The sequence below is a fragment of the Molothrus aeneus genome, chromosome 13 (assembly GCF_037042795.1).
Source record: "Molothrus aeneus isolate 106 chromosome 13, BPBGC_Maene_1.0, whole genome shotgun sequence".
Lineage (NCBI taxonomy): Eukaryota > Metazoa > Chordata > Aves > Passeriformes > Icteridae > Molothrus > Molothrus aeneus.
The window spans coordinates 16,477,835-16,493,146 of NC_089658.1; the positions used below are offsets into that span (position 1 = coordinate 16,477,835).

General features: G+C 44.7%; 1 protein-coding gene across 1 annotated transcript; it reads left to right on the plus strand.

Moving 5' to 3' along the window:
- The first annotated feature begins 344 nt into the window (after nt 1-344).
- Nucleotides 345-9,346, plus strand: ARRDC4 (arrestin domain containing 4). The gene is made up of 8 exons (XM_066558980.1): nt 345-687; nt 1,784-1,850; nt 2,124-2,271; nt 4,056-4,158; nt 4,852-5,108; nt 5,768-5,930; nt 6,413-6,567; nt 6,683-9,346. The coding sequence occupies exons 1-8, from the start codon at nt 348-350 to the stop codon at nt 6,737-6,739; spliced, it is 1,290 nt and encodes a 429-aa protein (XP_066415077.1). The 5' UTR covers nt 345-347; the 3' UTR covers nt 6,740-9,346.
- The last annotated feature ends 5,966 nt before the right edge of the window (nt 9,347-15,312 follow it).

The window sequence follows — 15,312 nt, forward strand, 5'->3', positions numbered from 1 at the left end:
GTTTACCCACAGGCTGTGCACGTGGTGGCCGCGCCGCGCCATTGGCCCAAGCGCCGGGGCCCTGCCGCCGCCTCGCCAATCGCCGCGCTGTCCACGCGCTCTCGCTCGCACGCGATTGGTCCCGGCGCGGCGATCACGCAGCGTGACGCACTCCGGGCGTGCGCCCGCCGAGTACCAATGAGGCGGGGGCGCAGGGGCGGCCCGCGGCGAATGGCGGCGCGCGGGGCCGCGGGGCGGCCAATGGGCACCGCGCGGGGGCGGGGCGCGGCGCCGCGGGCGCTGGCGGAGACGGGCGGGTTTAAAGCGCTCGGCGAGGGCAGGCGCGGTTCCCCCGCGGCCGGGGAGCGATGGCGGCGGCCGGGCCGGGCCCCGGGGCCGGCGGCGCGGTGAAGACGCTGGCCCTGGTGCTGGAGGACGAGGCCCGGCGCGGCGGAGGCGGCGGCTACTGCAGCGGCGACACGGTGTCGGGGCAGGTGCTGCTGGAGCTGGCGGGGCCGCTGCCGCTCCGCGGGCTGCGCCTGGAGGCCGCGGGCCGGGCGCGCGTCGCTTGGAGCGAGAGCCCCGGCGCGGTGCCCGGGGCCGGCACGTGGGGGGTGGCGGTGCGGGCCCCGGGGCCGGGACCGCGGCGGGAGGCGGAGGTGCGGTACCTGGACATCCGGCAGAGCCTCCTGCGGGACCCGCCCGAAGGTGAGGCGGGACGGGTGGGGAGGGGGGGCGCGGGCCCGGCAGCTCCCGCAGCCGCGGCGGGGGTGGCACCGGGGGAGTGGCGCTGCGGGAGCGGGGAAGGGCTGCGGGAAGGCGGCCGGCGGCGAGGGGGAGGCGGAGGGGGGAGCGCTCCGGGTGGAAACGGGCACAGGGACCCGACGGAACGGGCACAGGGACCGAAGGAACGGGCCCCGGCCGCGGGCACCGGCAGGGCAGCGCTGCCGCAGCGCTCGGCCCGGGGAGGATCACCGCCTCACCCGCGGCGATTGATTCCCTGTGTGGGGGGCTGAACAACGCCGAGCTGGACTGGAAAATAATAAAATAAAATAAAATAAAATGCGCAGCTCGATTCCCTGCGCTGTGTGGGTGTCGAAGGTTCGGCCTTTCCTGGGTCCATCGGCCCCTCCGCGCTGCGTGTGCGGTACCAGCAGCTCCGGGCAGGGAAGCTGCCGTGGAAGACCCTGGACGCAGCCAGGCTCATCCCGTGGATTAAGGCGGCAGGGGAAGCTCGCTGTGGCGAAGCTTTGGCACTCACACATTGCAGTACTATGGCAGCGTTGAAAAAACAATTAAAGACAGAACGACATTTCGTTCTGTAAGGGTGAAACGCAGCTCAAGCTGATCTGTTGGGAAAGTAGATTCAGGCCTCGTAAATTGTGTAACAGTAGGCCCTATGTGAATAAAATGGGAGCTCGTGTATTTATAGTATTTCTTCAAGCTGACCTTAAATTGGAGGTTTTTTCGGCACAGAAGTTAGTTTAATTGTTAATTGGAAAAGTAGATTAATTGCTGTCCTGCTGAAAAGAAATTTACTTTATGCTTTGGAGAAGCCATTTTGGATTAGAAATTGGCCACAGTCCTGAACGGAGTCTCAAGGTCTCCCATGTTTCCTTGATTTTTGTTTTTCATTGAAATCACATCACAGCATAAATAAAGTATGGGCCACAGTCCAGAACCCACTGGGATCAATAAAAACTTCTTGCATCTGGGTGTTTTTGTACATAAATAATTTATGAAAGTGTCTGCTTTGTTCTATTTCTGGAATAACTAAAACATACTATTCATTCTTATCTTACAGGTGAGGAAAACTTAATTCTTCTAGATGGAAGACACGAATTTCCGTTCAGCTTTCAGCTCCCTCAAGAGTAAGTTCAATAATCCAACCTGAAGGGATTGTGCTGGATGCTGCCTGTAGTGGAACATTAACTTAATGTAGTTTGACTTGTGTTTTTTTTAGTGTCAGCTTCATATGTTTGTCTTAATCAAGCACCACACAGACAGGCCTTGCTTGCTTCAGCTTCCCCAAGGCCCTAAAAGTACAAGCTGTAAATTGGGAAATGTTTACATATGCAGGAAGTGTTAATGTTTGAAGCTGAAATATTAATTGAAGGTAATGGTTTTATGACTGCTCGTTTCAGACCTCTGGTGACCTCTTTTACTGGGAAGTATGGCAGTATCCAGTACTACGTGAAAGCAGTGCTGGAGAGGCCTGCTGTGCCTGACCAGAGTGTGCAGACAGAGCTGCAGATCATCAGCCATATCGATGTCAGCTCACCAGCTCTCCTGGTAAGAGGGTCCCCCACTTCTCCTCCCCCCTGTAAAACCAGCTGCAAATGAACCATTTCCAAGCAGCATTCACATCCAGCCATAACCCTTCCCATGTTATTCCAGAGCATCATTTTCTGACTTCTGAAAGCATATAAGCTCCCTAAGCTTTTCTCTATAAATAGATTATCTTAGGTTGTGTGAATACCAAACAGAGTGGCTTTTTTAATAGCATTGATTACATCCCTGCTGGCAGAGATGCTCCTGCCAAAAAGTTAGGCAGGCTTCAGATGCATAAATAAGGCTTAATAATAGTAATGTGTGTGTGCAGAGTAGTTACTCTTACCAGAGCAACTACATTCACAGGGCTGCAGTGTCCTAAACTCTACAATAATAGTAGGTTGAGGAGCAGTAATTAGAGAAGAGTATTAATCATGCCCAGCCTGTCATTTAGGCTCTGGCCATTATGTTACATATCCCTGCATTTTGCATGTCGTTTTCTAACATGAAGTGTGTGCATGCAGCTGCTCCAGAGATCCTTTCAGTTATTTCCCTGTGACAGATTTGGCCACATTAAAGCATTGAGTTTTTAATAATCACTGGAAATACTGTAGAGTAATAAGAAAGATCAGGCATTAAGTAATGAGTAAATAGGCAAGATGGAAGCTAATGAGCTGGATTCTTTTATCTCAACCCATATTATGAAAATAATATAAAATTATACCTTGTACTTTCATGATAGCAACTGGATCTAAATGGTTATTCATTTAAATATGAATGAGTCATTTCTATTTTATTTAAAATGGTAGGATAATTTTAACATCATGACGTGAACATAGAAAAGAGATGTTTTGAGCAGGCTTTTTTCCCCCTCATTACATGCTTACATTTTAATCCATTCTAGAGAGAACTTAGGGTATTTTGGCAGTGACATCTGTAAGCAGAATAGTCTTTATATTCATTAGTTAGGAGTTTGAAGGCATCATATCCACATTCTGTAAGGACAAAGCCGCCCATAGGTTATTGCACAGAAGACACATCGGGAAGGCAGTGCCAGTCTTAATGGATTCCAAGGCTACCACCAAAAGTGCAAAACAACAGGGTTTTTTGATTATAATAAAGAAAATAAAAAAAACAATTTGCATTACTATATTGACTGAGTGTCACTGCCCAGTAAATCATTTTGAGTAGCTTTGATCCTGGCCTGCACACTTGACATGTGTGCTTGTGAGTTTATTCTAATGAAATGTTACAGGCAATGTAAATGCCATCCAATGTGACAGTTCTTGAATAATTTAAGATTTTTTTTGTCATGCCCTCTACATTTTTGGGAGAGGTTTGTGGCTTGCAAGTAATGAAGGTGCATCCCCTTAGCCCAGTGTCTAAATATATTTATCATTTCTTAGAGATACAAAAGTAAAACAGTTACCTGCTTAACTGTTAGTTGTTTGCAGATAAATTAATTCTGCATTCTTCTGCACTGAGAAACATGGAGATAAACACCACAGTATTCATGAGACCTTTGAAAAGTTCATTTTGAAGACAAAGCACATGCAAAGACACACTGGTCTGTGTTACTTAGTACAGTCTAAATACAGACTGGGATTTCAAAAGAGAAATGTTCAGATTGCCAAACCTCGGTTCCATTTCACATGGTGGCAAAATCTACAGTTGCACTGAGCAGCTCAGGGATTCAGATCACGTGGATTTTAGAGCTGGGTTGCAATGACTGATATGCATAACACTGAACTGCAAGTGATTGAGAGCTTTATCCCATAAAATGAAAAATACTCTATATTTTATAGACACCTGTTCTAAGAAGTCAGGAGAAGATGGTTGGCTGTTGGTTTTTCACCTCTGGGCCAGTGTCTCTCAGTGCCAAAATTGAGAGGAAGGGATACTGTAATGGTAAGAGTAGTTACCTTAAAAATATAAATACTAAGCATCTAATAGGTTGGGATTTTTTTTAATCTCAGTGAAGCCAACATTTTATAGTTCAAAAAATAGTTCTGTTTAATAAAAGTAATTTAAGGTCCACATTAATTTTTTTTTAATCATCTTTCCTTTCCCCTTGGGAATATGAATTGAAAGGAAGTCCTGTAAATAATCTTACGGAAAATCCATGTACATTTGTGTGTAAAGAACAACAAAATGTTTTTATCTGGAATAAAATATTTAACTGGGATGTAATTAGGTTTTTACATCCTATTTGTGTAGGTTTAGACTTTGGTAAGAATGAGCTTTAGCAGCTGCTTCTTCATCTTGATAAGATTAGATACATTGAGAAAATAAAACATCCTGAAATTCATTTAGTACTATATAAAAGGAAGGTTGGGGCGTAACTTGCAAATAAAGCTTTTATAGCTTGTTCATATTATGCTTAAGGTTTCAAAATGAATCATTGTTTATGTGTAAAACATAGTAGGTGGCTATAATTTTGCCTGGATACCACTCTGAAAAAAACAAACTGGCTTGAGGAAACTTACCAAGTATTGTTCTCATAACACTGCAGATGATGTACGTGCTGTGTAACTTGCTTTGATACTCCCAGAGGAAAGTTGGTAAATACCAATTATTCATTGGACTTTTTCTGTCTCTAAGGGGAAGCCATCCCAATCTATGCAGAAATTGAGAACTGCTCTTCTCGTTTGATTGTTCCAAAAGCTGCCATTTTCCAAACACAAACTTACCTGGCCAGTGGGAAGACAAAAACCTTCCGTCAGATGGTTGCCAATGTCCGAGGAAACCACATTGCCTCTGGGAGTACAGATACCTGGAATGGGAAAACTCTGAAAATCCCACCTGTATCCCCATCTATACTTGACTGCTGCATTATTAGAGTAGAATATTCATTAGCTGTAAGTATTGGGTTTTCAAATGCACAAACTTTAGATAATGCATTCAGTTGGGAACAGAAGAATTTACTGAGTAGCTGTTAGGTTTTTTACCTTGGGAGCTGCAATAAATACAAATCCTGAGAAAGGTGTCCCAGCCTGTGGTGGGGGGTTAGAACTAGATGATCTTTAAGATCCCTTCTAACCCAAACCATTCTATGACTCTACAAAAAATAAATATCATAACATACATGAGAGACTGAAGGTCATAAAAGAGATTCTGAGATGGAAAGGTGGGAATAATGTGGAAAACAGAGAAATGCTTCTGAGGAAGAAGCAGCTTAATTTCAGACATGCAGGGATTGTTTTGGGAAAGCATTTCAAGCTGAATGGGGTCCTTGAGTGATTCTTTCCAGAAATGGGAAGATAAGACTGTAAGTCAAGTGCATAATTATGTTTGTCAAGATGGTTTGTATTTTTTAATGTCACTTAGAGACAAGTCACAGAAAGAATGAAACTGCTGAAAAATAAGGAAAGCTGCCAGGGTATTAGCTAAGCATATCTGGGATGACAAAGCTCTTAATTTTTAAATTTGCAGTGTAGGGAGTTAGGGCAGCTTTTAAGAGCAGCATTCAATTGGGTCTCATGATGTTTTTTTCTTCTGTTTGGGGATTGTCACATAGGTGTATATCCATATTCCTGGTGCTAAGAAATTGATGATTGAAATGCCTGTGGTGATTGGCACTATTCCATGTATTGGATTTTCAAGCAGAAACTCCAGCATTACCAGCCAGTTTAGTATGGATATGAGTTGGCTGGCATTGACCATGCCTGAACAGCCTGAAGGTAATAAATACATATTGAACTGTCTCTAATCCAGCACAGCACTGTCTGCAGCAGATGGGTGCAGTGCCTGTTTAAGGGCACTGCCAGGGATGTAAGCAAGGGAAATGTGATTTGACTCACAAAGTTCTTAAATTGAGATCCAAAACGATTGGTGAGGTTACCCCAACTCCAGCCTTCCTGAAGTCTCTGTGTACGCTGTCTGACTGAAACAACTGACTTCTGATGGTGGGAATATTCTACTCATTACTGAATATATCTTACAGCACAGGTTTGCTGCTGGAGTTACCCTAAAAGCACAGCACTCTCTGTATTCCTGCTGAATCACTTGAGTTTACTGAAAACATAATTTTAGTTACAGTATTTATGAGTTCAGTGCACTTCCAATACAGTTTTTGTGGTCCTGGATATACTGTAATGCAGATGTTCTTGCTGTGAGCGAGGGAATAGTTTGAAATATGACAGAAGCATCTCTTGTGTTTCAGCACCACCAAATTATGCTGATGTAGTGTCTGAGGAAGAGTTTTCCAGACATGTTCCTGCTTATCCACCTCCCATTGACTGTGAGGAACAGTTGTGTTGTCCTGTCTTTGCTTACATACAAGAGTTCCGGTTTCAGCCTCCACCTCTTTATTCAGAGGTAAGAAAATAAATAGCAGGTGGTGTTTTTATTGTCAGATGGCAGAAAAAAACCCAAACACATACCTAAACGCAGGAATTGCAGGCAGTAATTGTTGTCTTTCTTCTCTCCTTAGATTGATCCACATCCAACTGATGTAGAAGAAGTTCAGCCCGTTTCATTCATGCTCTGAGGATTTGTAATGAGCATCATTGTGATGAATGTCTTAATCTTTCTGCTGCTTAAGCTGGTAGTGCAGCTAAAAAGGAAACAGTTTTCTTTTTCCAAACTTCAGTCTGTGTACGAGAAAGGCAAAGGAAAATGGAGAAGGAGGTATGAGCATGTTTGGTGATAAAAGAGAACCTGCTGGATTAGTCTGCACAGAGGATAACAGGGGAGCAGCTGAGCTTGGGATACTTGAGAAGTACCTGGAAATACTGAAACGAAAATGCATCAATCAAATACTGAATGTTTTCCAAAAAGTGGATACACTACACAAAGTACGAGGAGGAGATGCATGGATCTTCTGAAGAGAAAAGAATTTATATTTTGTTTGCAATGCTCTGGAAGAATGTACATAGCAATGTGGAGAACTCCTGTAGTAGAACAGAATGTGGGGTAAGAAAACATTTCCAAAAGATTCCAGTGGTCAGGGGGCTTCAGCTTTGCACTGTCTGCATCCAAAAAAGGAACACTGCTGCATCACAGAGCGAAGTCTTAACTTCACATTTGCTGGGAAGCTGCCCTTCTCACGACTGCCAAGTGGTACTATTTCCTCATTCATGATGCTCCGTGGATGACAGAATGGCTATTACACAATATTGCAAAGGCAACCATTTCCTGAGTGCAAGACACAAGTGTGGAACAAACAGTGAACTTTGAGATGAGCTTATGCACTATGCTTTCTTTCAAGGGATTTCTTAAGGGAATTATTCTAACCTCTTCTACTGTGAGTTCTTCTTCTGCATCTTAAGCCTATGGATAGCATGATAAGGGGAAGCATGGCAAGGGAGAAACCTTTTGCCAGCAGCAGGTATACTTAGCAAAAAGGACAATATTTATTTATTCAAAAGCCTTTATAAGCCTACCTCTGTTTTGGATATTTACTTACGGTCAGATTTGAGACCAAAAAAAGTCTTGTTAAAGCTCCAGTATACTTCAAGGTTCTAAAAGGGACCCTAAATGGTTTCTGTGGTTAGTGAATGAGATAAGAGGTGTAGGGAGAGGTGTAAATATACCCAGAATAGACATAGCTTATAACTGAAGTGAAAGCAGACATCAGGGGAACAAAGTCCTCTGGTAATGGCACAAAGCTTTTCATTACTCCTGCATTTTTGTCTAAAGATCTATTGTCAGGGGCTGCACAGGTCATTTGCTATCCATACTATATTTGTTGGTGTGTTTCATTGTTTGTTTTTTGCTGTTTAATTTTGTTTTGGTGCAATATTTTAATGTTTTCTTCCTCAGGTCATTTAGAACAGTGAGAGTTTGTTGCTGCTAAGAGTGAAGGCACAGCATTTACTTGCCCTTCTGCTGCCTTCATTTAAAAGTAGAATGTTTGCTTCCTGCCAGCCATCAATTGGGATCAGTAAACAATCACCAACAGATCACTTACAGGAGCAGAAAACAGCATTGTCAGCATGCACGTTTACAGTCCTGTCTTTGAAATACAGGGGATTTTGGACTACTAGAAACACTCCATATGTCTTACAGAAGGGTTTAGGGTTCAAACCCGGTGCTTCGTGTGGTAAAACAGTGTACTTTCTGATAATTACAAAAATAGCAATTCAGTTTCCTTCATTCCATCAGTAACTGCAGTTTAAACAAGGTCTGAATGGTTTTTTATGAAATCTGTCTTCACTTAAGAAGCAGAGATTTTTCTACAGGCATACACGGATATATATTTTTAGTCTTCTTTTAGTTTAACTTCCTTACATTGTCTAATTTCTAGCACTTCACCTCAAATCCCTTTTGCATCAGCGTGAAAGACAGACTGGTGGAGATTGACATTTCCAAACTGCAGTTACTCCTTTCATTTGCAACATTTAGTATTGTTTTCTATAGCAAATGCAGCTTTAACCAAAATTTGAGTGCATGATTTAGAAAGGACGTTCTAAAAATGATTATTTAAAGTCTCAAGGTGTAGCTCTCATGCCTTTTTGTTTCAGTGAGGGCCTGCCCATACAATCAATGCAGGATTTTCATTCACATCATTTGGAAAGGGAACAAGCATCTTTTCCTTCAACAGATACCATTATAGTTACTTGAAAAGTAATTTGGTTGTGTAATAACTTGCATGGTAATAATTCAAAATATTTGCTTAAAGAACATTAGGTGCTTTTTGGACTGTAATACCTGATAGGTGATGTGTGCTACTTGGCATAATCATGGTCAAGCAAACAGCAGTATGAAGGGTAAAAGTGTGCTTTTTTTTTTTTTTCCTAAAATCTTTGAGTTGTTTTCTATTCTTTGCAGATAAACTGTGGCCTTAGATTGTTTGCTGCAAAAAAAGTCAACTATTATGTGTTTCTTAGGAAGCACACATGGCCCTTCAAAGGAGGGGTGAAAACATGATTAAATTCTGCTCTCTGGCACTTGGCTTAGTGCAGAAATTGATCCTTAAAAATAATTACTGTTTGCACAATAATAAGTTCAATATGCAGGGGCTTTGTTTTGATAACTGTGAAACAGTTCAAAAGAGACAAAATAAAAAAAGCTGTTTAACATACAGGAACATGATTGTATTTTGTACTAATGAATGAGCCCCATGGGTTCTTTGTTAATAAAAGTGTCAAATCTACATTGTGCTGTTCATCTCTGGTTTGGTGCTATGTCAAGAAATACCTGTATTCTACCCTACAGATCTCTAATTCTTCTCTGATCTGGGAATTATGCCTTCATCTGTCACTGTTTTAGTTCCCTGAACTATTCATAGCCAAGAACTGGAACAAATTGATCAAGCAGGGCCTCCTCCCACCCATAGTTATTGTGTAATAGGGGCTCTTACCCGAAAGGATTGAAGGATGTGAGCTCTAATTGGATCTCTCATCTCTCATATTAATCTTAGAGGATATTTTATTGTTTCCTGTCGACAAGATTAGAGCAACCAACTAAAGATAAATACATCAGAACAGCCTTAGAACCAGAGTGCAGAATGACTGAAGCAGAAACCCTGCTGCTGTGGGGAAAGAGGTGACAAACTGTACCTGCCCCATGCTTACCTGAGCCAGGAGTGAGATGAAAAATCCATCAGGGTCCTGCCTCCCAGGGGTTTGAGGAACAAAGACAACAGTTGATTTCTTCTTCCTCTTTCCATTTTTGAGGGAAGATGGCAAATTTCTTCATGGAAAGTCAAGGTGAAGATGCTGTTCGGGATTGTGGAATCACAGAATAGCTTAGATTGAAAGGGACCTTAAAGCCCATCTTGTCCCACCCCTGCCATGGGCAGGGACACCTTCCCCTGTCCCAGGCTGCTCCAAGCCTGTCCAGCCTGGCTTTGGACACTCCCAGGGATCCAGGGGCAGCCACAGCTGCTCTGGGCCACCTGTGCCAGGGAGGAATTTCTGGAGGCCTATTCAAGCACCAGAACCAGCAGAGGAGTCATGATTCATGAAAAGGAAAATTCAAAACCTCAAATAATAGTCTTAGATTTTTTTTTAAAAGCTCTCTCACTAAATGATAGTTAAATGTCTTACCATTAAGTTCACAGTAGCAATTCCACTTCAGCCACTGTTTGCTTTTATAGGGGAGTATTTCAGTTGACAAGCTGTAACTGTCTATTAAAATCTGTTTGGTGTTTAAACAGGTAGTAAAAAGCCAGGCAGAGATGGAGCAGATCCTGCAGGCTCCTGTTTGCAGCCCTGACCCTTCTGATGTTTGCATGGAAACGCACAGTGTACGTACAGAGCAAGAGAGATCATTTAATCAGCTCCTGGGGCATGTTCCAAATTATCAAAATAGCATGTTCCATGACTTCACCACCCACTTTGGACAGCAAAAGGGAACATCTAACTCAGTTTGTAAAATCTCTGCTATATATATAGCAATAAAAACAGGTTGGGAGAGCACAGTTTGCAAACAATGTTGATTTGGAGATAACCATTCGTTCTACAGCTCCTTACAAAACCCAGGCATTTGTATTCTATTTTCTAGTCAAATTCTGCTGATTTTCAGTGCTCTCCTCAGTGACTTAGCACAGGGACACAGAGCCCAGCCTTCAGACTGCTGCCTGTTCCAAAGCTGATTATATAATATGTTAACATCAATATGGACAGTCCAGGCTGCTGCACAAAGTAAATTCTCCAAAGAACTAATTAGGTCTAGGATGAACCCAGTCCACTTTTAGTATTAACATTTTATATATGGCATCGACAAGGTGACAGTCTTGGTCCAGATTATGTTGTCATTATTTCTAAGCAGTTAATAGGAAGTGACAGTACTGAAAAACTCTGCTAGAATATCACTGCATTACTGACATTTTAGGACAAATTACTAATAATAATTTTAAGTCAAAAAACTCTGAAAGGTGGTTTTATGTGGAATAGAAAATGGTAACTCAGGTAAGAGTTCACTGGAGTGGCTGCTCATGCCAGCAACATGCTGTGGGCCTTCTTAGCTACACAGGGCAGATTGAACTGTGCTGCTGATAAATCTCCAAACACCCATCCCTTCAAAAGAAAAGAGATCCTTCTTAGTTTTGGCTGACATTCAGCCACCTGGCTGCCTGTAAGGTAAGGAGAAAAATGAAAGACAGGGTGAAAATTGGAGCAAGTTAGCTAAACCCAGCCAATTTTTGGCAATGAAAAACTCTGTTTTTTACAGCACTTTGGAACAGCATCAGCCTCCCCATAAATGAGGCTCTGGGCATTGATAGAGGTGAGAACAGAAGCAGGATTTTGACTGCAAGGTCTTAAACAGGATTGCTGCACACCCAGAAAGATTCCAGGTCTTTGTATAGGCCAGTCCTATTTGATGTCATGTCTAGAATCAGGTTGTGTTGGTCACAACATACCTGACCCCAGCAGGAGGAGAAAGTGATTCTTATTGCTGAAATAATTAAACTAATCAATGCACAAAAGAGAGCACAAGTGACAAAAGTTACAATGTCATTTAAATCTTTTAAGGCCTGAAGTGCTTTTCTCCTATGTCTTGATGTGATGTGACCAATTCAGTAGCCTTAAGAAATTAGAAAGATACTAAAAAATATTCTGCTATCCTGAGTGTAAAATGAGAGCAGAAAGGGAAAAGCATTGACTGACCTGACAGATTCTCTTTCTAGTGTCCTGGAGGAGAAGAGAAGTGTCTGAGAGGGTTTAGTGTCCACACAGGCCAATCAAGTTCTGCACTCTGTGCCCCAAAAGTGGCATTTTGGTGTGAGCACATCTCTCCCTCACTCAGATCCTGGAGAAGGTGGCCTCACCCAGTACCTGCCATGCACAGACACAAGGGACAGACGACAGCTTAGCACCAGGAGCAGGATCAGAAAGGCTGGAATTCCAAGGGGCCCTCCCAAGCTGCAGCCAGACCTTCTCCCACATCCCAGGCTGGAGCAGCTGTGCTGTCACCTGCAAGGATGGCAGTGACACAAGGAGCTCCTCCAGCCCCACCTGGGAGTCTCACCCTTCGGGGGCAGAGAGCTGGAGATGTCTGTTGGCAGAGGTGTGAAATAGAGGGCCCCAGGAAGGGCGGCTTTGCAGGCTTTCCCTCATGTGATCCCACCTGCCATCGCTGTGAGAGGACTTTACACTCATCCAAACAAATTAACAATTCATTTCCAACCCTGACACGAAGATTAACCCTGCCAATTAATTCCTTAATCTCTTGCTGCTGACAAGGCTCACAGTTGCCATGTGGATGCTTGTCCACTGGGGCCTGGAGCGGGGCCATTCTGTTTAATTAATGCTGCATCCAGGAGACGGTGGAGCTGATGCTCCAACAGATTCCAGCAACACAAACCAGAGCTGCAGCTCACACACCACCCTGCCAGCCTGTGCTGAGCACCTCCACAAGGGCACACACCCTCCCAGTGCCTGTGGCAGCTCTTGCTGCGTAAAGGGAGAGCACTTCAACCAATCCAGAGACATTTAGCCGTGGTTTACTTGTAGAAAAATTCTTCTTGATCTCACCTCCACAATAGATGTGATCAGAATTTTGCACGTTTCCAGTAGCAGCAGGAAAAAACAAGGCACAGAAATCTGTCAGTCTCCTTCCTCCTGCTTCAGCCAGCTGCCAAGGTGTTGGGTTTGGGCTGGGGGCTGCAGGGAGGGGGGGCAGCCCCACTGAGGCTGCTTCAGAGGGAGAGGTTGGATGAGAACTGAACTGACATGAGTTTGGAAATGTGTGAAGTACAGTAAAAAGGAAAAGCAATGCTCAGTCACCTCAGGGAATCTTTGTAAACCAGCTGTAACAAATTGGGTCAATTTTCCTTTGTTTCTATAGGTTTTGCCATATATAATTAAACAGACGCTGCCCATTAAGGTGCTTTACAAAGTGAGCTAATACTCAATAAAATCTATGAATAATATTAAATTAAAGACTAAAACCTCTGGACATGTAAATCAGGAAGCTGCAGGTGTATAAACTAAGCAAGCAACAAAACCCCCATAATTGAGTGCTTGTTACAACTAGTCCAGTGGGTGGAACAAGTGAAGGGATCCCAGAACTGCAGGGAGCACATGGATTGTATAAACCCACACGTAAATGGTGTTTACAGAGAAGGATGAGGAAGGAGGCAGGATGAAACACTGGACAGGACACTCTGCTCCACACTGAAGTTGGGTAATGTCTGCCTTGGGGTTCTGTTGTTATTGTTGTTGTTTTTCATGGATTTGAGCTCAGTGCTCCATTACACACTGAACTCCCTTCACCCAGGGAGGGTCAAGGTCACCCCTTTGCAATGGCCAGACAGACAGAGGCAAGAAAAGCCTGGATTGTCCTGCAGCCCACCTGCTCCTGAGAGGGCAGAATAAACATCTGCTGTTGGGGAGTTACGAAAGGGGAAACAACTTTCAATGCAAAAATTGCATCTACCTGAATGGAACAAGCTGTGCAGGTACCTGTCACTGGTCACACTGGAGAGGTCTTGCCTTCTTCAGTACATCCTTTTTGTAAGGTGTGCAGCAAAGCCAAGAGCAGCTTGAGGGCTGGCAGGGATCAGTATTTCTGCAGTGGAGGTGCTTTTGCAGACACCGTGTGTGCCGTGTCACTGGAGAACCAGCTCATCATGTCCTCAGGGTTTGTTTCCATGGGACTTGACAGAAGGGCAAAAACCTCTTGGGCTCATGACACGGCATTTTGTGCAGGTATCTTAAGCTGTCCTTGTTGATTCTTGACAGCATTTCCTTCATGAGGTCACTTGGTACCAATCCTCAGCAGGATTTGGAGCTCTGGGCACACGTGGCTCCCACGGGTGTGTGTGGCCAGGGGTTCATTTACTGCAGGATGATTTGGCAATTCCTTGTTTTCTGGAGTTGTCACGCTGTCTTCTAGGAGCTCCTGCTACCAATAGCTCTTGGGTGGGTGCCAGGGATGTACTTTTTCCAGGCAGAAGCCCAATCCTAGCAGTGAAACACTTCACTATCAAACATGGCACACCAGGACAGGGACAGGGGCAGAGAGAGGGGATCTGCTGGTTGTGCATTGTGTGAGCTGGTAGGAAAGCACAAGCAGTGCTTAGAGCAACACTCTTCCCTCTTGCATTTAAGTAATTTATCTTACTTAAAGTCATTTATGAAATGCAACTTTCTGCAATCCACACCAAACACTCTGAGCAGTGCTCAAGCCATGCACAGATATTTTGCTGAGCCACTCTGTCACCCCCTGATGCACTTGGCACATCACAGGCTGAATCCTCCCTCAGCCCCACTCCAACCCCTGCCTCAGGCCAGTCCAAAGCAGAGAATTTCCACGAGGACTCAGCCTCCCCCTTCTGCTCAGATAGGCTTCACCCAGCAATCACAGCGATCACTTGCATCTCCTGTCATTAAGATGCCTGCTTGATCCCAGCCAAACTGTCCTATGGGGATCTGGCACACACTTGGGATCCAGGCATGTTGGGAAAATGACTTCAAGGCTATTTAGAGAGGTTCCCATGCCTACAACAGCTCACAGCTCAAGGGGATCCCCATCTCTGCCTGCAACACACTGTTAAACACATGCTGCTGGAAAATTTTCCTTTGGGGAGGGAAAAGCATGACAGAGAATGCCTGACATGGAGTTCAACAACATCAGCCTTGGCATGTTTTAATTTAATGCAGGATGGAAATCCAGGAAGGACCAGGCTTGGTTGTTTACCATCCCCTCCTTCTCTCCCCCACCCACGCTCTCCATCCATTACAGTGGTGCCACTTTTCCCAGGCATCAGCCATCACCCACAGGCCTGAGCAGGCAAGGATTCCTCCCACTCCTTCAACTGCACCCTAACTACTCCCTCCTTCCCAGACAAGGGCACGCCAATCACTGTTATCTTGGCTGCATCACAGCTCCAATCCCTGAGCAAAGAGGAGCTGCTCTATCCCCAGACCTCAGCTGTTCAACCCTCCCCTGCCCCTCACGCCCAAATCACACGGATCCTCAAATCCCTGCCCAGGGCAGGCGGTGGCAGAGGAAGGCAGGGAGCAGGGCTTGCTGTGCTCTTGCTGTCACAGCTCTCCTTGCCAGCTGAGCTCCTGTGAGCCAAGCAATGAAACCATCAAGGCTGTGCCCCAGCCCCTGCTGTGCCGAGCGGGCAGTGATCCTGCCATGGCTGGCACGTGTTCCTGGCTCTCT